The sequence below is a fragment of the Dromiciops gliroides genome, chromosome X, assembly GCF_019393635.1.
Source record: "Dromiciops gliroides isolate mDroGli1 chromosome X, mDroGli1.pri, whole genome shotgun sequence".
Classification (NCBI taxonomy): domain Eukaryota; kingdom Metazoa; phylum Chordata; class Mammalia; order Microbiotheria; family Microbiotheriidae; genus Dromiciops; species Dromiciops gliroides.
In genome coordinates this window covers 49405673-49433232 of record NC_057867.1, presented here as the reverse complement: position 1 = coordinate 49433232, position 27560 = coordinate 49405673, and the positions used below count along the sequence as shown (strand labels likewise).

The window sequence follows — 27560 nt, the reverse complement described above, 5'->3', positions numbered from 1 at the left end:
TTTTGTGGGGCAACAAGGGTTAAGTGACTTGCCCAGGGTCACAAGGTTAATAAGTGTCAAGTGTCTGAGGCCAGAGGAACTCAGGTCCTCCTGAATCCAGGGACCATGCTCTATCCCCTGCGCCACCTAGCTGTCCTTCCTGGCTTCCTTTAACTCCCAACTAAAACCCCACCTTTTACAGGAAGCCTTCCCCAGCCCCTCTTTTTTTTTTTCAGTGTGTGTGTATATGTGTGTGTGTGTGTGTGTGTGTGTGTGTGGCAATTGGGGTTAAGTGACTTGCCTAGGGTCACACAGCTAGTAATTGTTAAGTGTCTGAGGTCAGATTTGAACTTAGGTCCTCCTGAATCCAGGGTGGGTGCTCTATCCACTGCACCATCTAGCTGCCCCAAAGATCATGAGTTCAACTTTTTTTTTTTTTAGTGAGGCAATTGGGGTTGAGTGACTTGCCCAGGGTCACACAGCTAGTAAGTGTTAAGTGTCTGAGGCTGGATTTGAACTCAGGTACTCCTGACTCCAGGGCCGGTGCTCTATCCACTGCACCATCTAGCTGCCCCCCCCCCAGCCCCTCTTAATCCCAGTGGCTTCCCTGTTAATTATTTCCTATTCATTCTGTATATATTTGTTTGCAGGATGTCTCCCTCATTGGATTATAAGCTTCTGGAAGGCAGGGACTGTCTTTTGCTTCTTTTTGAAGCACAGTGTCTGACACATAGTAGGTGCTTAATAAATGTTCATTGACTGATTGTTGCTTAACTTACATCTTGAAGAAAGTGATGGATTCTGCGTTGGAGGTGAAGTGGGAAGGCATTCCAGGCATGGGTCACAGCTAGTGCAAAGGAAAGGAGATGGGAGAGAGGGTTCTGTAGGTGGGAAAAGCCCAATTTTGTTGGAATGCAGAGGTCTGGAAGAAGAATAATGTTCAAGGAAGCTGGAAAGATAGTTTGGGGCCAAGTTGTAAGGGGCTTTAAAATCCCCATTGACTTCCCCCTTTGGTGCCCCGTCATAGGGCACCCTCCTCTCTTTGGTGTGCAGGAAAGCCAATTAATTCCCACCTGCTCACTGGCAACTGAATCTGAATTACAGTGGTGAAAAAACAGGAAACGGAAAAGAAAACAGATTTTAGAGCTGGAAGGGACCTTAGAGAGATCATTTAGTCCCATGTCTTCATTTGACAAAGGAGGTATATGAGGCCTAGAAAGAAGTGGGTTGCCCAGAGTCACACAGGTAGCAAGTAGCAGAGGCCAGTTAGAATCTAGGCCCTCTCGCGGCCCAAGTACTGTCCTTTTCAATTTCTCAAGGCATAATGCAAGGGCTGGGGGGTGAGTCCCACTAGGAAGAAGGCCATCTTCCGCCCCTCCCTCTTCTTCCCATCAGTTGTGCCTAGGGACTTTCTCTTGCTTCTTTAGCATCTATCTAGCTCCCTTCTCTTCTCACTTTTGGTGCCTAGCCCTGAGCCTCTTCTCCCTCTCCCCCTCTCCCTGCCCCTCCCCCTCCTTTCACATACCCCCTTCCCTTCCCCCTGTGGTGTTCGACCTCTCTCTCCTCCTCCCCTTTTTTCTTAGGTGTCCAACCCCGGCCCTCCTCCCTCAGCCCCATTCCCCCCTCCCACCTGGTAGTTCCAGGTGCCCCCGACTCTCTCTTTAAAATTTCTGGCACTTAGTTTGGGACCAAATGGTTTTCTTCCTGAAAGCTACTTCACACTTAGAGGTGCAGGCAAATTACTGGTGAAATGTGCAGTCCGTCTGGCTGTCCGGCCCCTGGGGGCACCTCGCATCCTAAGAGGTTTTTCCCTTTGTTTGAAACATTCAGGCTCAATGACATTGGCCCCTGAGGCATGAAGGGAGACGGTCAGGAAGGAACTTTGCATTTGTATTTTTATTTGCCCTGCGGGCAGTCCCTGGCAGCGTGTCTCGGTGGCAGTCTGCGGAGCCCCTTGCCCGCCCGCCTGAGCGCCCGTCTGAAGTTTCTGCCTCCCCATCAGGCCTCCCGGCCTCCTGGCTTCGCAGGTTGCTGAGGGCTCGTTCCATTCTTGAGGGCACCGTCAGCGCCCCCAGGTGCCGAGCGGCCGGCGCGTGCGCCCCCACCTCCAGGGTTTTGCCCTCGATCGGGGCCCCGAGCCCCCGCGCTTCTCCCTTAAGAGCCGCGCCGAGGGGTGCCACGGCAGGCGAGCCCCACGAGCCCGCCGGGGCACGAGGCTCACGAGCGGGCCAGGTGGGAGTCCTTAAGGCGGCGCCCGCCATGCCGGGGACCCGGGGGCTCTGCCCAGTAGGGCGGGGGCCCCTCGGAGGAGCCGGAGAGCCGAGCTCCGGGAGGGGAGGGGCCGGGGGCGCCGGAGCCCGAGCCCCCGCCCGGAGAGAGGCTGCCTGCGAGGGCCGCTTCCCAAGAAACAATCCTTGAGGGAAAAGTCCTGGCGGCCGCGGGCCAATGAGCGGCGCGAAGGCGGAGGGAGGCCAGGGAAGTTCTGGCAGAGCCAGTCAGAGGGGACGGCTGCCGGGAAGCCAATCAGCGTGCCCCAGCCCGCAGCCCCTCTGCAGTAGTTCTGTCAGAGCGCCCGTGAAGAGCCGGGGACGGCGGGCGGGGGGAGCCAGCTCGCCAGCTCGCCAGCTCGCTCGTTTGCTCGGGCCGCCGCCGCCGCCCGGCCGCTCCCGAGCGCCAAGCCCCGACAGCCCGCAGGGACGTCCTCGCCGCCTCGCTGCCCGCGCCCCCGAGGCTCGAGGGGGAAAAACTTTTGGAGCCGGTGGGCGGCGTCGTCGGGGCCGGTCCGGTCTGTTCCGCCCGGGAGACTGGCACTCGGCTCCGCTCGGTTCGCCCCGTCCAGCCCGCTGGCCGCCTTCCCACGCCCCCGGGGCAGTGCGATGGCCGGGCTCCGGCGCTCCGCGTGCCTGCTGGCTCTGCTCACGCTGCTGAGCGTGGGCACCCGGCCCCAGCCGGCGGCCCCTGAGGCCACCTGTCACCAAGTCCGGCCCTTCTTCCAGAGGCTGCAGCCGGGGCTCAAGTGGGTGCCCGACGCCCCCTTGGCAGGTGAGGACTGGGAGCCCGCCTCCGTCTCCCCCTCTCCCCTCGGGCTCGAGGGTGACAAGTTGCTGGGGGATGCCCGTGACCTTCCCCCGGTACCCCTTCATGACCCCACCCTGAAAATCCTTCAGGGATGGGGGCCGGCCAAGGGGTGGCTCATTCGCGGGGGTGGCTAGAGGGGAAAGAAGGGGGGGAGACCGAATACTTTTGACCCCCCCCCCTTGCCCTGGGGTCGCCACGGGCATCTACATTGTCTCCCCTGGGCTCACGCAGCTTTTCAGCTAGAGGTTGGGAGGAAGGGAGGGCGTGGGACTTGGGCTCTGGGGAGGCAAGGTCGGCGCTATTTCCCCGGCTTAACCACGCCAAAGTTGGTGACAGGAATTGGAGAGACAGATAGACAGGCACGCAACCACAGTTTCTAGGTGCCGTCGTTCTGAGTAGGGAATATGAAGGGCTAACGGACTGGGCGAGCGATGGGCAGCTAGCACGGCTCCTTGACAAACCCGTCACCCCCCCTTCCTTTTCTGGGGAGCAGGTGTCCCCGGCAGACAGGGATGCTGCAGGACCTCGACATCCAGTTTCCCTTTCAGGAGGACACGTTGCCCCGACTCAGACGGATTTTTCAGAGTCAAAAGTAGAGACGTTTAGAACTGAAATGAGCAATTGCTGTGCTCGTAGCCTTTGCCACTACGAAGGACAGTTTTGCCCGTTTCCTTTTGCAAAGGCCCCCTTGGGCTGGCTGCGTTGACAAGTTTAGCCGTACTACGTTTGCCCTTGGCAGGAACTGAGGCTTTTTGGGGTGGAGTGGGGTGTGGTGGAGACTTCCGATTTCCCCCTTTTATGGATCTGTCATTTTCTCTCTGACTAGGCTTAGGGAGTTGCCTGGGGGTGGGTGCGGTGGGGGTGTGCCACACGGCTTGCCCATTATCACGAGCTGGTACTTGGCAAAGGGTGGACTTGAACCCCGATATCAAGACCGGCCCCCTCTCCACTAGCCATGTTGCCTCACTGTCACGGGATGCTTTTAAAATCTACTCCTTCCAACACCTGCCCCGCCCCGCCCCTCTTCTCCCTCCACTCCGTGACACGTACTGAGTAAGGGTGGAGGCAGGTGTTTTGAGTACATATCTTTCGAGTCTCTTAATTCAGGTCCTTTTGGAAGGTGATGTACAGGATCTTTATGGATGCTGGCAGTGATGTAGCTGATGGAGAGGGGCTTGGAGTCCGAAGGAATTGGGTTCAAATTCCTCCTCTGACACGTCCCTCCAGGCTAATTCAAACCTTTTAAGCTCAGTCTGCATTAAACATTCCTCTGGGATTTACCTAATTAGTTAAGCCTTTTTCTTCTGTACTTGATGGAGGGCGAGCCTACACCTGAGCTTTTCACATTGCCAAAATCTCACGTGCCTCTACTATACCTTTTCTTGGCTTGGGGGAGGCTGCCTCAACAGATGAATGTTAACTGTACTGGGTGCTTAACTGTCTGTATTAAAAACCATGCCTTGGAATTCAATTATGACAAATTGCTAGACTGAGGAGGTAAATAAGAGTTTGGAACAGGTTAATTTATCATGAATGCCCTTTTAGGGTTTCTGTTTCATCTGTATGGGATCCTACAATAACAGACCTGGAGGGACCTTGGACTGCAATACCCTCATTTTCTGCATAAGGAAATGGGCCCAGAGGGGTTAAACGGCCAAGGTCACACAGGTGGTATGTGGTAAATGGCAGACTGGGGATTCAAACCCTGATCTAGAACTCCAAATCCTCTAGCTGTAGTACCCACCATGATACTGCATTCTAAGGAAGGCTCCAGGGCTAGTTGCAGTTAGGGGCTAAGCTAAACTCTACTGGGAACACCCTAAACCCATCTGATCAGTCTGGAATGAGACTGAAGGTGGTGGTTTTTAGTCAGGTTCGGAATGTGACAGGGGAAAGAAGGCTTGGAGTCAGGAAGACTTGAATTCAAATCTTGCCTTTGTACTAGGCAGGTGACTGTTACTAACAGTGACACCCGGGGCAAGTCCCTTAACCTCTATGCATCCTAGTCCCTCCCTTCTGACAATCTTCTCTATTCTGGGGAATTCGGATAAGTGCCTTGTCGGTGCTGCCCTGACCTTTCACTGTTGTTGTTAGGCAGGTTTACACTTTCCGTGGCTAGGTACTGCACTCCCCACCTTTTCCCTGAGGCAATGGACGAGCACACACTGCGGTTTCAAAGGCCAATTGACTCCCCTTTTGGGGGGCTGAAATGAAAGCTGCGTGGATGTATTGCATATCACAAAGCAATAGTGAGTTTTGAGAGGAAAACTCCCCCCTTATTTGGGAGTGTTCACATGTTAAAGATGAAAAAGCCATATGTATATGTATAGGTTATGCCTAGCTGACAACAGCAGAATATATATTTTCTGTTCTTTTCAGCGCAGACATTGATGTTTTATTGTATGAATAGAACTTGAATCGTAGTGAAAAATCTTTTTCTTCTTGACGTTGTTAATCCTATGAATGTGTTTCTTGTGAGGTCTTCTGACAAAATGGGGAGACCAGTTGCAGGATCTATGTTTTACCTTGCCTGGGGAGTAGGGGTAAAGGAAGGTGACTTCTAGATGGTGTTAGAAATACTGGCAAGGATACAGATTTCCTTGGCAACTCCCCCCCCCCCCATTAAGTCTTCTTTGTCCCTTTTGAGAGCTTTATTTTATTTAATTTGTATTTTAATTTTTTTTGTGGAGCAACAAGGGTTAAGTGACTTGCCCAGGGTCACACAGCTAGTGTCAAGTGCCTGAGGCGAGATTTGAATGAGCTTTATTTTAAATAAATTTTAAAATTTGGGGTGGAATTTGCCTTGTTATCTGGGTTCAAGTCCAAGCTCCTACTTAATGGCTAGGTGACTTCCTCAATGAAGCCACATCTCTCTGAGCTATAGTGATTTTTCCTGTCAAATTATAAGGGGAGGAAACTGGATTGATAACTTTTTAGGTTCCTTTCAGTTCTATAATCCTGTAATCAATTTATCAGCATTGCAAGGGACCAAATAAGTCATAATTTAGTGGAAAAAGTACTACACTCTGGAGGCATGGGCTCAAACTCCTGTTTCCCTTACTAAGTGTGGCCTTGGGCAAGTCACAGCCCTTGAGACCCCAGTGTTCCCCTCTGTAAAATGAGGGAATTGGATTAAATGAGTTCTGGGTCCCTTTCTGTCCCTGAATTCCATACTCTTAAAGGATAGTTCTGCCTTCTAGGAAGTAATGAATTGTAATGGCTATTTCCTTGTAGGGCTTCCTTGGCCTTCAAAATTCAACTTTTCTGAATCTTGACTTTAGATATATTGAGAGAACTTTGTATACCATAATACCCATTTAATTTGATGTTTAAGTTCAGAATAAAAAATACTTTAAGATAAAAGGATAGTGTGAGAGAGTTGCCAGGGATAACCTGTATATGCCATCTGATAGTTGTTGGAGGTATATTGTATTAAATTCAATTCGATAAGGTTTTATTAAGTGACTACTGTATACAAAGGGGCAGATAGGTGGCAAAGTTGATAGAGTGCCTGGCCTGAAGTCAGGAAGACTCATCTTCTTCAGTTCAAACCTGTTCTCAGACACTAGCTGTGTGACCCTGGGCAAATCACTTAACCCTGTTTGCCTCAGTTTCCTCATCTGTAAAATGAGGTGGAGAATGAAATGGCAAATCACTCCATGATCTTTGCCAAGAAAATCTCAAATGGGGTCACAAAGAGTCGGACAAAACTGAAAAATGACTAAACAACAACAACAATATACAAAGTAGAGGCAGAGCAGCATGAATGAAGGGCTGGCCCAGCTTAGGAAGAGCCAGGTTCAAGGCTTGCCACACACTGTGTGACCCTGGCTTGGTATGCTACTTCTCAGAACCCTAGAAATTCCCAAACAGTTGCCCATCTGCATGGTGTAATTGGGGAGCTCTCTTTATTGATCAAATTTAAATTTGAGCCAAAACATACAAGCAAACAAAATGTGCAAAGCAATGCGTTTAGGTTTTAGGGTGTACGGAAACAATCAGGAGCTCAAGGAGATTGTTATAATGGGGAATGGAGTTCAATGCACACACTTATAAGGTAATGTGTGTGTGTGTGTGTGTGTGTGTGTGTGTGTGTGTGTATCTCCACATATGATATTGAAGAAGATGGCCTATGTGTTGAACCTTGAGGGAAGACCAGGCTGTAAGAGGCAGAGATGGGGAGGGAGGAGAGCATTCCAGAGGACCAAGGTGATAGAGTGAGTGCCAGTAACTCCAATTGTGCATCATATATGGGTACCTGTTGTATGCCCCTTCTTCCTACCTAAGAGTCTAGTAGGAGAAGGCTGGCAAGGTAGCTAGGCACTAGATTGGGAAGGCTTGATCTCAAGCTCAGGCATTTGTGTTGTATTTTTAGAGAATGGGGAACCACTGAATATTTTCAAGCACAGGAATGACATGGTAAGACCTGTCAGGCCTTAGGATCCATATAGAAAATACAGAGGAAAGCATAATGTATGACCATGTATTGAGAGTTAATCAGGATTTCAAAGTAGAAATGGTAATGGCAGACTAAATACGTGGCAAGTGTGTAATTTCAACGTGAATAAATGTGTAATTTGCTACTGTCATTCAGCTGTTGGAAATTGAAAGAGAGCTGCAAATTATTTGATAGTTGTGAACCATCATGATGATCGCTTGACTTATTTTATTCCATATTTTAAGCCATGTTCAGTTTGCTTGCTCCACTGTATTAACTGTTCTAAAGCTTTCTCTGTCCCAGAAAAAAAAATGAAATTCAGTTGGGGTGAAGAGGAACCCTGGAAAGAGAGTGAGTTTCTTTTCTCAGTTGTGGCAAATGCTCCAGATTGGCTTCTTACTTTGGCTATTGGCAGAATTGGGTTAGAGTGGATGGATAAGGTGCATCTCTTATGCTAATAGTGATGAGAGGAAATGGCATTTGAAATCAGCCAGCATCAAAAATAAATCACAGGGGCTGAAAGACTACACTAAACTCCCACAAAACTGATCTAAATCCCTCCAATCTTAATATTCCCATTTCTTTTAGAGTGTTCTGAGGCACAGGGTTATGGCTCTAAATAGCAAGTCCTTAAGACCTGGAGATCTTTGCATATCCTGGTTTTTAGGAATTTGTAGCTCAGAAAAACACCACTGCAAATGGAAACCAGGCCTATGAGTAGTATCTGGCAGAAAATCCACACAATAACTCTTCACTTACAACTATGTTGTTCTTTTCTTATTTTAGAAAAATTCAGAAAAAAGCCATTGAGCTCAGAAGTCTAAGCTTAATTGGGTTTGCCTTGGCCTACACCCAGATAGACTTGCAAATGGATACAATTTTAGGCAAGCGAAGTGAGTTGCTAAATGTCATTCCTAAGGGTTGTTCTAGAATTCTTAACATGCTATAAATAAGATTGAGTCTCATTTACTTTGGGAAGGGGATCATGAAACTCAAGCCAAGCATCAATGTTTTGAACTCTAACAAGGTTGGCATGGAGGTAGTCTCGTTGCTTAGAAAATTTGTGGTCTTGGAGTTGGAAAGTACCTTTGTTGTCAACTAATCCAAGTACTACCTGCTCTGGAATCTTCTCAGTGCAGCCCCATCTAGTGATCAGTCAGCTGGTAATGGTGAAATCACCACCTCCCAAAGCAGCCCATTTCATTCGGGGCTAGCTCTACTCTAGTACTTCCTTTTACCAGGAGGAGAAATCATCCTCTCTGCATTTTCCACCCCTTTTCTCTCCTAGTGTTGCCCTTTCAGGCAAATTAGAACAAGACTAATCCCCCTTGGGATAGAAGGGCCCTTCAGACACTTGAAAGCAGTTATTTTGTTCCTCAAGGTCCAACACTCAAATTGCGTATGGGGTTGACAGCTGTGGTTTGGAACAGCAGCAGTCCTGGTTGGAGCAGGGGATTTAAAGGGAGAGTAGCGTGTGTGTGTGTGTGTGTGTGTGTGTGTGTGTGTGTCCGTCCCCGTCCGTCTGTCTGTCGATAGGTATGGTGACAAAAAGAAACAAAACTGCTCTGATGAGGTGATATGTTTTTAATTTTGGAAAAGTAGTTGCATTTTAATACATGCTAAGCTTAACATCATTCCCTAAAGGATTCTTGTGGGTGAGGTGCACAACGTGTTAAGATTTGTGATGTGCTTAGAGGGAAGCTGTCTGTTTGGAGAAGTAGCTGCTGACTTCATGGGACACCTGCCATTATGGATTCTTAGGGAACCTTTTCAAGGGGAACGGAGCTGTCGGAAGTTTAGGGGGAAACTGGCTAGAAAACACTTGCTGGGAAACCCGATGGAATGGTCAAAATATTGTTGAGCCAGGCCAAAGGGTAGACAGCAAAGGAACTGAAGTGGGAAGTGTGAAGAAGTGTCTTTGATGGGACTTATGCCTGGAAAAAAAACCCTCTCCTAATTCTTTGAGCAAATTTCATTTCCCAGAATTAGGAAACCCAGGCATAAGGGAGATTAGTTTTGGTGTGTGTGAGATTACACAGATGGTGTCAATTTTGCAATGTTTTTCCTCATGGGCTGGTAGGTTGTATCCAATGTTTTGATGCAATATTTTAGAGCATTCTGCTACTTCCATCTTGAGAGTTGCAATGTTTGCTGTCTGGGCTGTAGCCTAGGAAGAAGCTGATTTATTACCAGCCAGGGAGGAGAGAGTTTGTCTTGAATGCCACGAGAAAGTCTGTATTTGCAAAATATACTCTGTTGATACAAACTCTACATTAGCACACATAGAGCACCTAGCTGTGTACACATAAACATAGATAGATCCATCCGTCTATATGTATATTATTGTTTTTCTTCTGCTTAAATGGCAGATATAAATGACCAGGCCACCTTTTTGGTTCCGACACACGTGGAAGCACAGGTTGTGAGGAGCTAAGTTATTGCTCATTTCTAAGAAAATTGGAGGTAAGAGATTACAGCCTGTGCATGATGCATCATTTTGGAAAAATTTTTCTGAGGATTATGTTGGTACTGCTCAACAGAAAGTACCGATTTACAGGGGCATACAACAGAAAATACTGACTTAGAGGTTTTTAAAGGACTCTTTTTAACTTGGATCTCTCCTGTCCCTCTGTTTTGTATTACCTGTGGGTTGTGTTCTTTAGAATACAAACTTTAGGAGGGCACCATTGATGTGGTGTGATCAGCATCACATTATAGATGTGATCATAAATGTTTCCACTGTGGGTATTCATATGGTTTGGGTTTTTTTTTTTTTGGGTGGGACAATGAGGGTTAAGTGACTTGCCCAGGGTCACACAGCTAGTAAGTGTTAAGTGTCTGAGGCCGGATTTGAACTCAGGTCCCCCTGAATCCAGGGCCGGTGCTTTATTCACTGCGCCATCTAGCTGCCCTGGTATATATTTAAAAAAATTTTTTTTTTTTAAGTGAGGCAGTTGGGGTTAAGTGCCTTGCCCAGGGTCACACAGCTAGTAAGTGTTAAGTGTCTGAGGCCGGATTTGAACTCAGGTCCTCCTGACTCCAGGGCCGGTGCTCTATTCACTGCGCCATCTAGCTGCCCCCTGGTATATATTTTTAAGAATAAGTTTGAATTTATACAGTAGAACATTTTTAAGACATGGAGGATATTCACTGCTAAAGTATTGGCTTCTGGCCCCTGTCAACATTGACTGGTTCAGTTTTCTTGAGTATCACAAGAACAAGTAGAAATGAGCAATTGTCACCAGTGAAAGGCCAACAGTTCTTAGTACTTCAATTGTGTAACACCATTTCCTACCTAGCCTTAATCACTGAGTGAACATTCCTTCAGGCCAACTGAGACCTGTGAAAGGCCTTAGCTTAAAAGGCCAAGGTCTCCCACTGCATTTGGGGCCATCTGCTGATGTATATCTTTCCGCTGGATTGCAGATGACTGGAGGAAAGAGTGAAGTTGGTGACTTTGCACAGCCCTGCCTCACTTAAATCCAAGTCATGGCATCACCCCCATGTCATGGTCCTCTTCGAGAACAAAGGGCTACCGACAGAAACCTCTTTAAACCCAGTTAATGAGTAAAGCCTTCTGTTCTTTGCAACTGAAGCTTTCTGACTAAAGTTGAACATTACATACGTGATGATGAGCTGTCCAGATTTGGAAATTGTTCTGTAACATGGGCAAAATCCCGGTGAATCTGACTCGACGCCTTAAGAGGCTTTGCCATTTATGCCAGAGATACTTGCCTCTTTATGTCTTCCACCCGCTGCTCTTGGCTCTTGGCTCTGCTACATAGAGCTAAGCAGAACAGGACCATTCCTTCCTCCGTGTGGCACCCCTTCCAGTATTTGGAGACAACAGTCACGTCTACCCTCTTCCCTCAGAGTCATATCTTCTCTAGGGTGAAGATCCACAGTTCCTTCAACCAGTCATCTGGTTGGATGCTTTGGGTGCTTTCCAGCTTGCCAGTAGGCCTTCTGAGGATACTCTCCTAAGTCGATATCAGAAGTCCTATACAGGCACTAGCATAGGGTTTTTTATTTTTGCAACAAACATTTATTTTATTTTTTCCAGTTTCATGTAAAGGTAGTTTTCAACATTCATTTTCATAAGGTTTAGAGTTCCAAATTTTTCTCCCTCTCTCCCTTTCTTCCCCCCTCCACAAAACAGCAACCAATCTGATATAGGTTATATATGTACAATCCACAAGTGCTCTTTTTTAGTCTGTGTTCAATTGATATCAGTTCTTTCTCTGGGAGTGGATAGTATGCTTCATCATTAGTCCCTTGGGATTGTCTTGGATCATTGTATTGCTGAGAGTAGTTAAATCATTCACAATTGCTCATAGAACAATACTGCTGTCACTGTGCACAATGTCCTCCCAGTTCTGCTCACTTCACTATACATCCGTTCATATGAGCCTTTCCAGGTTTTTCTGGAATCATCCTACTTGTCATTTCTTATAGCACAATAATATTCCATTACAATCATATACCATAGCTTCTTCAGTCATTCCCCAATTGATTTCTAATTCTTAGCCACCACAAAGAGTTTCTATAAATTTTTTTGTACAATTTCCCCCCTTTTCTTTTTCACAATTACTATTGTTAACTGTTTCCCTCCATCGTATTCCCTTCCCCATGATATTTATTCTATTATCTATCTTCTTTCAGCCTATCCCTCTTCAGAAGGGATTTGCTTCTGACTGTCCTCTCCCCAAATCTGCCCTCCCTTCTTTTGCCCCTCCCTCTTTATCCCCTTCCCCTCCTATTTTCCTGCAGGGTTAGATAGGTTACTCCACCCAATTGAGTGTGTACCTTATTCTCCTGGAGCCAATTCTGATGAGTGTATTCTGAGCAGTGCCCTGCTCCTCCCCTATCTCTTCCCCTACTCCATAAGCCCTTTCCTGTTTCTTTCATGTGGGATTTCACCTCATGCTACCTTTGCCCTTCCCCATCCCCCAATGCATTCCTCTCACCCCTCAATTTTACCCTAAAGATGTCATCATGGGGCAGCTAGGTGACACAGTGGACAAAGCATCCACCCTGGACCCAGGAGGACTTCAGCCCCAGTATGGCCTCAGACACAAGACACTCACCTACTGTACAGCCCCAGGCATGTCAACTAACTCCAACTTTTTATGGTTCTCTAGGGTCTTGTATTTGAAAGTCAAATTTTCCATTCAGTTCAGGACTTTTCATCACGAATACCTGAAAGTCCTCTTTTTCATTGAAGTCCCATTCTTTCCTCTGAAAGATTAGAATCAGTTTTGCTGGATAGGTGATTCTTGGTTGTAATCCCAATTCCTTTGCCCTCTGGAATATCCTATTCTATGCTTTCCCATCCTTTAATATAGAAGCTGCTAGATCTTCTGCTATCCTGGCTGGGGCTCCGCAATACTTGAATTCTTTCTTTTTGTCAACCAGCATAGGATTATTAAAAAGATCACACTTGGAGAAGGAGGGAGCTTTGGGGGAATTCTTTTTTTTTTGTCAACTAGCATAGGATTATTAAAAAGATCACACTTGGAGAAGGAGGGAGCTTTGGGGGTGTGCTTTGGGGAAATTTTGGTAAATTTATCCACCAGGGATTTGATACCTTATACAACCTAAAATCCAAGGTCTTCCTGGACAGCCTCGCTGTTGTCCAGAGCCCCTGACTCCCAATAAGGAATGAACGGTAGCCATGGACTCCTTAGATCATTTAGCCAAAGAAGAAGCTCTGGTTTGACTCTGAAGACAGCCAAAGTCACCACCTGAAATACACAAGGCGTGTCTGATGTGGCAAACACAATGGAGGAAAAATCATTACAGTGAGCCTATTATAGTATATTTTAAAATGTTCCCCCAAGAAAACTGTTCAATGTAGGAAAGGGCTGGCTTTATTGACTATCTTGTTGAATATGCAAGGTGACTAAGTTTAGAGCTCAACTGAAAATTAGGTCAATTAAGGACCAATATCCTGTTTGTTAATGACTAGGAATACTTGTGTTTGTGACTTTGAAAAGGAAAAAAAATCTATAGATCCATGACCAGGGGGACACTTTCACTTGAGCCTCTGCCTCATTTGGGAATTTGTACAGGATAAGGCCAGAATGCAGTGCTAGTGTGTTCCAGAAAATGAATGACTTGTTTTCAGGAGTGGAAGTCCTCCTGTTCATGTGCATAGATTTGTAAATCCACTGAGTTCTTTGAAGTGTACTTAATAAGCTTATATCAATAAATTATTTGATAGGAAAAGATCACGGACTCTCCAAGCTGGCAGGGACCTCGGAAGCTATCTAGTCTGACCCCCCAGACGAACAAGGATCCCCTCAATGACATAAGTATTGGACAAGCCAGAGAGAGCCCACTATCTCCTGAGGCAGTCCAGTCCACTTTTTTTTTTTTTTTTTTTGCAGGGCAATGAGGGTTAAGTGACTTGCCCAGGGCCACACAGCTAGTGAGTGTCAAGTGTCTGAGGCCGGATTTGAACTCGGGTCCTCCTGACTCCAGGGCCGGTGCTCTATCCACTGCAGCGCCACCTAGCTGCCCCATCCAGTCCACTTTTTAGACTCTAGTGTTTAGGAGGTTTTTCCTTACCTTGGGCCTCCATGTCTCTGCAACTTCCAGATCCATCACCCCATATCCTATGCTCTGGGGCCAAGCAGAAAAGTCTAATCTCTCTCCTTTTGGAGTGCTCTTCAAATACTTAAAGACAGTTATTATGTTCCCCCCAGTTCCTTCATCCCATGCTTATGGGGTTGTGGCGATGTAATTGCTAAGGTACATCTGACTGAGGCCTGCTAGTATTTGATAGATGGAAGCCTAGCTGTGTACTCTAGTGAGTCCTTCAGATTCCCCAAACCTTGGCCCCCTCCCTTAGCATTAGCATGTCCCCACTCCTCTCAGCTGCTGTCTCCTTCCTATTTGATGGCTGGGGGGAGAGTGCAGCCAATGGCCTTTCTTCTAGTGAAGAAACCCAGACTTCTCACTGTGGGATCCTCTAGACTACATGCCTGGCCTGGCCCAGTCAGGTTTAGATGATTTAGACGTACCTCAATATGTTGGCTCAATCTTATAACAGCGTGCCTTTTTATAAGGTGCCTTTCTACCACAGATCCTTTTTTGGGGGGTACAGAGTACAGTTATTTCCTGCCCACAGGCTACCTCACAAGCTAAATGTTTGTCCTTGGGTCCCTAAAACTGGTATCAATATTCTACAGTTAAGAGATCAAATCCATGTTGTAGTTACAAATCTCACTGTGGTTATTGCACACAGGCTCAGCTCTCCTTTCTTCCTATTCTCAGGTGCATGAAGACCACCACTAAGTCGACCTCTGTGGCTATTGACCCGAATGGCTGGGGTTAGGATGAGCTGTCTATTTTCTTGACATCTTTGGGTGTTAGCCATCAGCTCCTGGCTGGATCTGCATGTTTCCTATGCAGTGGTGGGGAAGCATTTTAAATTTGGACTAAGAAGACCTGGGTTTGAAATCCTGTCCCTGTACCTCAGTTTCTCCTGTCTATAAAGTGGGGATAATTAAAAATACTTGTGCTATTTGTCTCATAGGATTGTCTGAGGAGCTAATGAGATCAGGGAAGCAAAGTGCTTTGTAAACCATAAAAGCACTATGCAAATGTCAGCTGTTTATTATTATTATGTGGAAGACAATTGATTCCCTGGGTAATTGCTGGCCTGAATTGGATTGCAGTAGAGAATTTGAAAGGGGGGGGCGGTGCAGCTTTCATGAGAGGGATTCATTTTTAAGGACTCTGGCCTTGTTATTTCCTTATCTTCCCTCCTCCTGCTCCCCCCACCAAATTTTAAGGGGTAGAGGGAAATGAGATGCAGTTCTATCATAATATAGTTCTTGGCTGTGTGTGTGTGTGTGTGTGTGTGTGTGTGTGTGTGTGTGTCTGTAATATACCCATGTACCTGCATACTTTTAATACCCTAGAGAACTAGCTTAATTTTCATGGGCACAAGCTAGTGTGCAGAGCTTTTCAAGAGCTTGAGTGAACACACTTTCAGATGGATTGGCCCCCAAATTAGTTGTAGAGTTAATTGTCACCTATACCATAAAGTTCCTGCTCATTTATCAAATTCCATCATTTTCCTAAGTACAGAAATATGATCCTAATTAAAGTAGTGACTGTCAGCTTTTACTATGAATTTGGTCCATCTTGGATAATTACACTTCCCAGCATCAGCTACTCCTGGCACTTTCTACCTTGCATGTGAAGCTCTGGAATAATGAGAAGACTACCCAGGAGGTGTTTTTTGTAGTTGACTTTTTGGGGACATGGCAGTGTGTTTGGGGGACTTCCTAAGTCTTTCATGAAAGTAATTAAAATTCTTTGAGCTACTCTGATGTCAAGTAAGGAGGAGGGGTACCTTTCCTAATTAATGTTACAGCCTTTAGATTTTTGCATAAACTTTCAGAGGGTTTTGACTGTCAGATTTCTTAAAAATATATTTTGCCAACATTTTGCTGTTTAAAACAAATACCCTTTGATTAACAGAACGTGTTTGTAGGCATTATAATCTAGGGCTTTGTAAGAGGAGATGATTGTAGGTACTGCAATCACTTACTTTGGGTGCAGATAAGTACATTGGAATCTATAGAATTATTGATACAAATAACGACTGATATCAGTTTAATTTCTTTTTTCAATGATTAAGAATCTACTTTCTCTTCCAGACACTCCCATTGGAAAAGAAGAAAAACAAAGCCCTTATAACAAATAAAACATTATCTCAAAAGTCTTAGTGTATTTCTAAAGCTTTTGGTACGCCTTTTATGCATAGCCAAGTAAAACTGTTTTCTATGTTGGCCATGTCCAAAAAATACATGTCTCAATCTATACCTGTAGTATATCACTTCTCTGTTAGGAACTGGGTAACATGTTAATCATGGATTCTCTAGAATTTTTGTTGGTCATTGTGTTGATCTGAGTTCTTATGTTTCCCAAAGTTTTTGTTTTTACAATGTTGTTATTATATAAATTATTCTTGAGGTTCTGCTCACTTCATCCTGCATCAGTTCATATGTCTTTCCAGATTTCTCTGAAATAGTCTCCTTCATAATTTCTTATAGTACAGTAGTATTCCATTACATTCTTGTACCCTAATTTGTTCAGCCATTCCCTAATTAATGGGAATCCCCTTAGTTTCCCATTTTTTCCACCAGAAAAAGAGCTGCTAAAATGTTTTGTACATATGGGTCCTTTTTCTTTCTCTTTGATCTCCTTGGGCTATAGACCTGGTAGTGGTATTGTATAAGCAACAATTTACAACTGTGCATGCTATTAAAAATGTTAAAAATCAGCAATTAGCAACCTTTAACAGTGGGTGGTCGTTCATGGAAGCTAGAACTAATACCTTCCAAGCTAATGGAATTACAGCTTGCAGTTAAATTCACCGGCATGATCATTCTGTTAGAATGGCAGTCTACTGTACTAAGTTGGAGGTTGCTTTTGGCATCTTTGTTAGTACACTGTTTTTGAATTATAATAATATTTGGTGAGTTAGAGTTTTTGTATTTGCCTCTTTTTATAAGATGGAATTAGGTACTAGACTCATATATTCAAGATTTAGCACTGGAAGGGATCTTGAAGACCCCCCCAGACTTGCCTTCCTCCCTCCCCTAACCCATTTCACAGAGAAGGGAATCTTGGGTTTAGCAAGTACAAGTGGTTTGCCAAAAGACACACAAATCACTTCTGGCAGAGCTGGGCTTTGAACCTGGGTCTTCTGACTTGTGTTCCTTTCAAGTTGTTTTACATGAACATTTTATCGTTCACTAGAATCACAAAGTTGTATGGAACTTCCAGAGCATCTGGTTTAGACCGGGTTCTTGACTTTCTTTGTTTTTCCATACTTTCATATTTCTAGGGTTTTTAAAAACATCTCTTGTCCATTATTACTCTCTAATTTGGCCACAAAAACATACAAGGTCATCGGAAAGTACCTGGGCTTGAAGATCACCTATGAGGAAAAGTCCTTATTCTGTGTTGGCTTTGGTAAGGAAGCACAGAGAGTGTCTATCCGTGATGAGTTCAGTTATGCTCTCTCCTTGATGGACAGAAGCAAGCAGCAGCCTTTGAAGAAGGAATCTTGACTTTTAGGATAGAAGCATCAAGCAAGAGAATATGGGTGAAAGCTCTGTTTGGGCCGGTTCTTAACATTTTTCTCAGCTAGATATCCAAATCTCCTACTGTAGAGGACTGCAGGGTAGTGCTCAGATCTGTGTTTTCTTACAGAGGTTTTTTTTTGCAGGGCAATGAGGGTTAAGTGACTTGCCCAGGGTCACACAGCTAGTAAGTGTCAAGTGTCTGAGGCCATATTTGAACTCGGGTCCTCCTGAATCCAGGGCTGGTGCTTTATCCACTGTGCCACCACGGAGGTTTGTTTGAGTGACTTTGGATCCCAACTAGGAAACTAAAGCAGATGGGATCCCATTTAAGTGGGAAATTTAAGGTCCGCTTGTGAGATCAAACGAAACATCCAAATTCCTCACCCAATTTAGGGCTGATTTCTATGTTGAGTCCACTCCCTTTGGGCAGCTCTGATGCTTAAACAGCTGCTAATTAGCAGCAGGAATAAATAAGAAGGGGAAGAAGGACTATTAATCACTCAAACAGCAGCAGGGAAATCTCTGCAATTTGTAGAGGTCAAAACCTGAAGTTTTGTGGTTTTTTTTTTGCGGAGCAGTGAGGGTTAAGTGACTTGCCCCAGGGTCAGACAGCTAGTAAGTGTCAAGTGTCTGAGGCCGGATTTGAACTCGGGTCCTCCTGAATCCAGGGCCGGTGCTTTATCCACTGCACCACCTAGTTGCCTCAAAACCTGAAGTTTTTAAAAACAAAAACAAATTGAATTTGACCCTGTAAATAGTCAATTTACCATCCAGGATAGAAGCCTCTTTTGCTGGCTGGTCTCCAATGATTGCAGTGAAGTGAGGAAACTTTAGTTTATACAAATACAGGCTGATATTTGTCAATAGAGGTATAAACATTTGCGTGATTTGAAAATCTTTCTCAGTGTTTGGTCCCTCTATCATAGAAATGGCCTTTATGTGGCATTGAGCTTTCAGCGTTGGCTTGGAAGGTATTATGATTGTGTGGGACTGGTTGTTTGCTGTTGGGAAGAGGATATTGGCACGGATACATACATTTTTGCCTAGAATCTAGATATCTGCTATTCTCTCTTCCTTTATTAGTCTTTGAGGTACATATGTGCTTTGCTTTCCATGCAGTCAGTGAAATTTTGCTCCCCCAACTTTGTTAGTACTGGATGAATTTCCAGCTTTAATCTGGTCCAGGGTCCACATTATATAAATGTGTTAGATGGGGGCGTTTCAGTGTCCAGCATATTCAAATCACCCTGATTTTCATCTGGGTTTGTTTGGGTTTCTTTCAGTGAAAACGATAAGGGGATTTTCTTTGATTTTTCTTATTTCTACTTAAAAACCTGTGAAGACAGGCAGGCATTTAGTTTGTCACTAAAGGAGAGGCTGTTTCATTCTTCAGTTGCTTACGGGGCTTGGGTTTGGGCCTGGGCCTATCTAAATAGGACTAATGATGAGACTGTCTAATCAGCCTTGCTAGTGTCGGTAAGCAGGAGCATTTGAAATTTCACTTTACAGGGAACTTGTCTCCTGTTCTTCATTATTTTAGGTGTCAAGGCTGTTCTTTCACCGGCAAGACCCCAAACTATTGGAGTCTCCTCAGGCATTCATTAGATATCGAGATGCTGTGCATGGCTAGGGGTCAATTTTCATGACATTGCACACTGGTTTTCCCCTGTGAGGGGATTCTGAAGTCTTCAGGGCATTGGTGTCTTCACCTCTGAAAGTACAGCTTGAAAATGTATGAGGGATGCTCCTGGAATTACTGGGTGCCGAGAAAATTTAAATGTATTCAGATCCATGCTCATTACACAACTTTTCATTTGGAGCTTTTAATACTCTTGTCATATTTCTCTGAAAATCATCTGCCTGACTTTGCCAGCTTTGGCTTCCTACCCTGAATGAAAAACTGAACACCAGCAGAACTATGACAGAACTATCCTTTATTCTGTCCTTTTGACTCAAAGAAAAAGAAATCTCTTAGGGGTGGTATCTTCAGGGAGAGAGTCAGGTGGTGCAAACTGAAAAAAATACATTTGAATTCACATTAGCAACCAGTTTCTACTAAAATGTAAGTCAATAGGTATTTATTGAGCGGGTCTTTAAAGTAGGGATAGGGGGATAGGTAGCATTGGCATAGTATGAAAAGATGGGGGAGGGAATTCCAGACAGAGGGAAATTTCATCATTGTCAGCACATCTATAATATATGAGAAGAGGCAAGGAGGAAGGAAGAACATGGTCTGCTCAACATTCTGTGAGATTGGCTCTAGTCATTTGTGTAGAAAGGTGATGGGATGTTGCTTTGGTCTGTGAGTTCACCTGTACCTCACAGGTAGGGGCAGTGGTATTTGGGGCAAATGAGAGCCTCTGCTGTGGAATCATGAGGATTTTCCAGACTGCTTGGGGGCTTCTAGCCCTCTCTCCTTTCCCCACCCCCATGAGAAGCAGAATTGTCTTAGCTATTCCAAGTAGCCATCTTAGTCATGACAGATTACCATAATGACAAAATTAGTTCAGATTTCTGTGGTGCTTTAAGGCTCACAGAGAGTGAGTTAAGTAGACAAAATATTATTCTGCTTTTATAAAAGAAGAAAATGAAATGCAGGGAGGAAATGACTTGTCCAAGGCCATACAGCTAGTGAGTATAAGAGAAACACTCAGAGTGTGTCTCATCATTATTGATGATATGTATATCATCTTTAGAGCTGAATTCTTCTTCTTCTTTTGTGTATGAGGCAATTGGGGTTAAGTGACTTGCCCAGAGTCACACAGCTAGTAAGTGTTAAGTGTCTGAGGCTGGATTTGAACTCAGGTACTCCTGAATCCAGGACCAGTGCTTTATCCACTGTGCCACCTAGCTTCCCCGAGCTGAATTCTTTTAAAGGCATTCTGATTTTGGAATTTAGACTTGTGCCTTTTATGTCTCACCCTTTCTTTTCCAGGATTCTATTTTGAGCTGGTATTGAAGAAAACACTTTACTCACATTGCATCTTCTTCTAATCCTATTAGGTACCAAAATATTTAGGTTGGCCACTTTTCCAGCAACAGGAATTGGTTTGGACAACTCCCTCCAGATACGTACAGTCAAATTAAACATCATCTGGCCAAGTGGTACTGATTTGGCAAAATAGCCTGTTGAAGAAAAAATAAACTTTGGGATTCTCTTGCTGGCCTTGGTCAGCCTGGGTTCGAATCCTGTTTTCTCCATTAGTCAGTGAATTATGTGATTTTTAAAAATAATTTTTTATTTATGTCTTTTTTTTGTCTTACCATAGTTTCCCCAGTATCTCCCTCACACTATGCTTCCCAGAGAGCCATCCCATAAAACAAATAATATTTTTAAAGACAAAAAGAAAAAAATCTGTATAACTGGTTAGTACATTGAAAAATACAAAAAATATGTAAAATGTACAACACTTGTAGACCTCCTACCCCACAAAGACGTGGTTTGGAAGTGTCTTCTCATTTCTCTTTTTTGAACCATGCTTGTTCTTTGTAATTGTGCAAATCTCTTTTTTTTTTGTTGGTAGTTATTCTTTTCATAGTTATTCTATATATATATTCTTTTCATAGTTATATATATATTGTCTTCACTCTGTCAGTTCATGTAGATCTTTCCAGGTTTCTCTGTTTTTATCACATTCATCATTTTTTTTTTTTACAACACAGTAATATCCCATTACATTCTTGTACCACTATTCATTTAGCCATTCCCCAAACAATGGGCATGTAATTTTTCCCAGTTCTCTATTATAACAAAGTGTTCTGTTCTAAGTATTTTGGTATTTATGGGGACTTGACTCTTCTTAGTGGTCTCCTTAGGGTATGAGCCCAGTAATGGGATTTCTGGCTCCAAGGGTCTGGCCATTTTAGTCATCTCATTTGCATAAGTCCAAATTGCTTTCCAAAATGGTCGTACTGATTCAGACAACAATGCGCTAGTGTGTCTATCTTCTCACCAGCGCTCCCACATCGATTATTCCCAGCCTTTGTCAACTTTGCTCATTCACTGGGTGTGAGGTGAGGCTGTGGGGTTGTTTTGATTTTGTGTAATGTGATCTTGAGCAAGTCACTTCCTCTGTTTGAACCTTAGTTTCCTTAGCTCTAAAGTGAGAAAGTCAGACTAGATGATTTCTAAGGACCTTTCCAGCTTTAAATCTTAGGAGCCCATGCCTTTCAACTTGTAAAACCAGTGTTCTTTACACTGTACCGTACCCATGGTATAGTAGTTACTGCCTGGAGATTGGCCACTCCCCCTCAGACAAGGGTATTCAGCATGTTGTACAAGAGTCCTACAGTGCTTTTGTAATCGGGTTTCTTTCCTTTCAATTCAACAAATACTTAGTGAACACCTACTACGTACAAGGCCCTGTGGGGGATACAAAAATGAAGAAAATGTAAAACCTGCTTTCATAGAGATTATGGTCCTATAGAGAATGTAATTGTATTACAAGGAAAATTGTAGTGTGTTATGGGAGTGCTGCTACAAACCAAATAGAGTGTATTACCATGTAAGGGAATGATTGATGTTAGCTGGGTGTGGAAAAAGGCCCTGGACTGGGGTGGGGGGGGGGGAGGAGTGCCTCCCTACCTCGGTCTGCATTTTCAGTGGCTGGAAGTGGTGCCTGATCACTGAAGCATTTACATAGTGATTCCCCAAGATGGCATGAATGCCACAGCACTGTAGCTTGTGAGTGTAGATACTTCAATCAGCCCATGGGTAGGCAAGGAGAAGGAGATCAATAACTGTGCTGCTCAGCCAGGGACCAGTTTTGCTTATGGACCATTTGTATGTTGTACTAACAAGGCAGCACCTTTCCCCTGGGGCTCCTGTCATAGGGAAAGGGGAAAGATATAATAGAGGGCACAGATTATTTATAGTGGTTGAGAATGTAATTACAAGGTGCAATGGCTTGAAACATAAATTGAGGTTAGTCATTAGAAAAAGCATCTGAACAGTAAGGGCAATTGGGCATTGGCAACGTTTGCCTTGGAACCTGGTTAAATCAACATCTCCAGAAATGCTAAAGAAGTGGTATGCTGTGGGAGCTGGAATCTTGGCCTAGGCCGGGTGACCTGGGTTATAATTTTGGCTCTGCTACAGATTAGATGTGAGGCCTTCTGCAAATGAGAGGTTCTTTCCTGGGCCTCGGTCTCCCCATCTGCAAAATGAGGGGATTGAACTGGATGATCTAGCTCTGACTCTGGCCTCTGATGACTGAAGTATAATGTAAAGAACTAGTGCTAAGGAAAGCCATTTGAGTTGGCACATTGGCTTTTTATTCAGCGATGACCATGATCCCATTTCTTAGAGCACTTGAAGGTTTACAAAGCACTTTGCTCAGAACCCTGGGAGGTGGGCAGTGCAAGTTGATCCCTTCTGTATAGAAGAGAAAATGGAAACTTGAAAAGGTCAAGTGATTTTTTTTGTCATTCTGTATTATTCTTCTGGTTCTTCTATGACAGTGCATCAATTTATGTTTTTCTGAATTTCTCATATCCACTGTTTTTTATGGAACAATAATATTCAATTATATTAATAAACCATTATTGTTCAGCCACTCCCTAATCAACAGGGGCTCATTTCCCTACCCCAAACCCAATTTTTCATTGCCACAAAAATGGCTCCTGTGAATATTTGGTACATATAGGACCTTTGTTTCTCTCTTTGACCTTGAGGTCTATGCCCAGTAGTGGAATCTCTGGGTCAAAGGGTAGAAATAATTTAGTTACTCTCCTGCATAATTCCTAATTGCTTTTCAGAATGGCTGGCCTACTTCGAAGCTCCAACAATGTTCTTGTGTGCCTCTCTTGCCCCAGCACCTCCAACATTGACTCTATCTTTTATCATTTTTGCCAGTTATTTGACACAAAACTCTAAAGTTGTATTACAAGGAATAGTAATTTCTCTTTTTTTTATTTTTGAATAATTTCTCTTATTAGTGATTTGGAGCATTTCTTTTTTTTTTTCTGACTGACTTGTGCACGAACACACAGATAGTTAAGTATCAGAGCTGGGATTCAAATCTGGACTCCAACCACTGTCCTTTTGACTCTGCCTACCTTACTCTTAGGATCTTGGGTTCATAGATTTAGAGCCTGAAGAGACTTTAGAGATCATCTAGTCTAATCTCCTTTTACAAATGAGGAAATTTAGAACTAGAGTGGCTAAGTAACCTGTTCAAAGTCACAAAGGTAGTAGGTAGCACAATCAGGATTTGAACTGAGGTCCTCTGTCGTGTTCCCCCCCCCCACACACACTGAGGATAAAGTGACTTGCCCAAGGTCAACACAGCTAGTAAGTGTCAAGTGTCTGAGGCTGGATTTGAACTCGGGTCCTCCTGAATCCAGGGTTGGTGCTTTATTTACTGCACCACCTAGCTGCCCCTGGTCCTCTGACTTTTAAGTCTACACAGTACCACACTTGCTATTGATGTTTTGTTTTCTGATTTAGCTGGACACTCTTCTTTGACTTTTACCAGGGTTTCCTTATGTTTGTTTATTGCTAATAATGGGAAGTGTTATGTTTTTCAAAATATTACAAATTATTCCTGTTGCTTCCCGCAGCTAGCAACATTTTTTTGTGGGGAGGAGCAGGGGTAGAGGGTCAGAGGGATCCACATAATTTGCTGTCAACAGAAATACTAAAAGGCATACCAGAACCCAGATTGAAATCTGTAGACCTCAGTGTCCTAGAAAAGTATCTAGGAAGTTATACTAGATAATCTCTAAAGTTCTTTCCAGCCAGAAACCCTATAATCTCATGCAGTGTGGTAAAATTTTTTGGTCTCTAAGATCTTCTTTGCTGGAATTCAATGTGGTTAGATGCTAGAAAATCCAGCTAGTGCTGACTCTAGGCAGCCTTTGTCTTTGGCTCCTGATTCCTTTTTCTGTGTTCCAAACATCCTCTCTGTTTTCCCTCTCCTGAGGGAGAAAGAAGCGCAATTCCTTTACGCTGAGTTGTTAGGGCACTATTGTGCTTCCTGAAAATATTTGCATTTTAAAAGATGAAGACTGGGAGAGTGATTGATCATGGATCTTGGGAATTAAAGCTGGAAGAGACCTTAGAGTTCATCTAGTCCACCCCAGTCATTTTACAGAGGAGGAAATTGAGGCTCAGACAGGGAAAGAAACTTGCCTAAGATCATTAAACCCCAAGGAATTGCCCACTCTTATTACACTTTCAGGGCTTGGGGTGGGAGGTTATTTTTCTTTTTGAGGGGTGTTTCCTAGGACCTTTACAGTCAGACCACATAAAAAGGAGGCCTCTGGGGAGCTCAGCATCTAAAATCTGCTAACACTATTTCTTAGACTGAACTACTTGCTCTCTCCCAAACTTGGCATGCTTTTCATTGCCCCTCTGCATTCATGCAGCATGCCTGGAGCATAGCCCTTCATTTCTTTTACTTCAAGGATCACCTCAGAGACTGCCCTCTTCACTCTAATCATGCTTTACCTTGGATCTTCCTTATATGTAAAAGTGTCCTATTCCCTCTGGTAGAATTGAAGCTCCTTAAGGGCAGGGACGGCAGTTCCCTTTTCATCTTTGGGTCATCAATGTCAAGCACAGGACCTTGCATCTTACTGACTTGGCAACATGTTTGGCTGAATCACAGGTTGCATTTCCCTTCTTGCTTTAGCTTTTCTACTTTTTCTTTGAAGTACTTGCTGTATATCTGTATGTCCTTGTGATTTTGCCCTGGTTCTTTTTTTATGTCTTTCTTTTGTTAAAAACAATTATTAAATGCAACTTATTCAATTCAACAAACACTTGCAAGCCCCAACTTTGTGCGGATCGCTGTCCTTGGTGCTGGGCGAAGATACCAAGTTTAGTTGAGGCTTGGACCTTGTCTTCACAGAACTTCCAGCTCTTGGATTATTCCTGTGAATGACTATTTTTCATGTTGTTAAATTGAGACCAAGAGGGTGAAGGGACTTGCTCACTTTGTTTGGGGACTAGAAGGGCAGACCTTAAATAGAACCTAGCATTCCTCCTGCCTTGGCCTGGACTTTATGCTGTAGATTATGCCAGGACACACATTTTTTCCCCTTCTTAATTAAGCAAATATTTTTTTCTGGGTCCTATTGCTGGAGGGAAGCACTTGGTTCTTTAAACCCTTGACTAACATTTTCACAGACTTCGCAGGATGATGGCAATGCTACATTCTGATCCAGCCCAGCTCTTGTCTTTATGGATTGCAGAGACATCTGCTACAGGGAATTTTGAAAGCCAGAAATATCTGGGAAGCAAAAGGCTGCCTTTTCCTAGTTGAGGCATATGTAGTCTTAGGTATAACTTATGGGATTATATGCAAAGTGGTAAATGACAGCGCTGTCACAGATGAGAAGATTCTGATAAAAGAGAAATACTGTGGTACTTGCAGAAACTTAGAATTGGTTCTTACGTGCCAAACTTGCTTCCTGTTTCAGGATTCAGTAACTGCCATTTGATAATTTAATTATTGGGCACCTACTGTATGCCAGAGCCCCATGATCAGCCCTGGAGATACAAAGATAACTATGTCACAGGACCTGCTCTGAGGAGCTTAGGGTCTAATTCGGGGAAAGACATGTACATAAATAACAATGATGTAAGAGAAAGGTCTATGAGAAGTTGGAGGGGAGAGAGATTGTTTTACTATGTGGAGGAGGGCTGGGTGTGGTTCAAGGATAGAGGAGATGGCAGCTGAGTTAGACCTAACTGAAGTTTCTTTCTGTCTTCAAATAAAGATTGTGGGTGAGGGTGAGGCCATTCAAGACATGGTCAATGGTACCAGCAAAGGCATGGAGACGGGAGAGAGCAAGATTGGAATTGGGGTGGGGTGGAGATAGGAGTCCAGCTTGTCAGTAGCATGACAGAAGGCTGGATGGACAGGTCAGAATTAGATTGTGGAGATTTTTCAGTGCCAGGATTAGGAATTGAAACTTGAATCTTTAGGCAGTAGAGAACTATTGAAGATTTTCTTTTTTTAGTAGAAGAGTTGTGTGATTGCAATGGTGTGTTTCATTAGGAAGATTAGGAGTATTTGGGGTAGAGAAATGTGTATAGACAGGAGGCTATTTTAATAATCTAGTTTGTGGATTCTTAACTTGGGGTACATGAACTTGTTTTTAAAAATATTTCACTAACTGTAGGCTTCCTTAATAATCCTACATATTTTCTTAAAATATTATTCTGAGGAGGGTTTCATAGGTTTCACCCCACTGCCAAAGGGGGTCCACGACACAAACAAGATTGAGAATTCCTGATCTAGGTGAAAAGTGGTAAGGGCCTGAATCAGGATGGTTGATGTGAGAGTGGAGTGGAAGATCACTATGTAAAGGAAACAGCCTCTTTGGAGAAGCCATCTTTGAAATAGTCACGAATATATCATAAGCTGTATATATCATAGAATCTGGATTGGAAGAGACCTTAGCGGTTACCTTCTCACTTCCACGGAGTACAGGAACCTCATGTAAAGGAACCTCGTGTACAGTAACCCAGACAGTCCATTTTCTGCTCCAGCACTTCCAGGGATTGGAAACTAACTTTCTCACAAAGTAGGGTTTTGAACATGGGAAAACGACATGGTGAAAAATAGTATTTAAAGAAAAAAGGCAGAGTGGTAGTATGCAGGATGTCCTGAAGAAGAGGGTGGGGAATGGAAATCTAAGACCAGGAGGGCAGTTAAGAAGTTGTGAGAGAGGCAAAGTTAGTTGTTGTTTGCCTACGTAGTCAGTGGCTTAATTTAGAAGGTACCAGGGATCTGTATGAAAAGGGTTAGGTATAGCTGAATTGATGAGTCCATGTGGTGCCTGGTCATGGAACAAGATTCACCCTATAGTTTCTTTGGGCACTAGTCTTTAAAAATATTTAATTTAATGCTCCTCCTTTTTTATGTGACTGTTACTTTTGTCCCACCCCAAATATTGAGCCCTGCTTTGTAACAAGTAAGTGCAGCTAACATTGACCTTGTCTGTCACTT

The 27560-nt window shown here is 44.0% G+C and overlaps 1 protein-coding gene across 1 annotated transcript in view; it reads left to right on the top strand.

Annotated features, from left to right (window-relative positions):
- The first annotated feature begins 2696 nt into the window (after window positions 1-2696).
- GPC3 (glypican 3) overlaps window positions 2697-27560 on the top strand; it is a 728389-nt gene continuing 703525 nt past the window's right edge. The window contains exon 1 of the mRNA XM_043974754.1: window positions 2697-3021. Coding sequence (XP_043830689.1) covers window positions 2856-3021 — 166 coding nt within the window. The 5' untranslated portion in view covers window positions 2697-2855. The remainder of the gene's footprint in view (window positions 3022-27560) is intronic.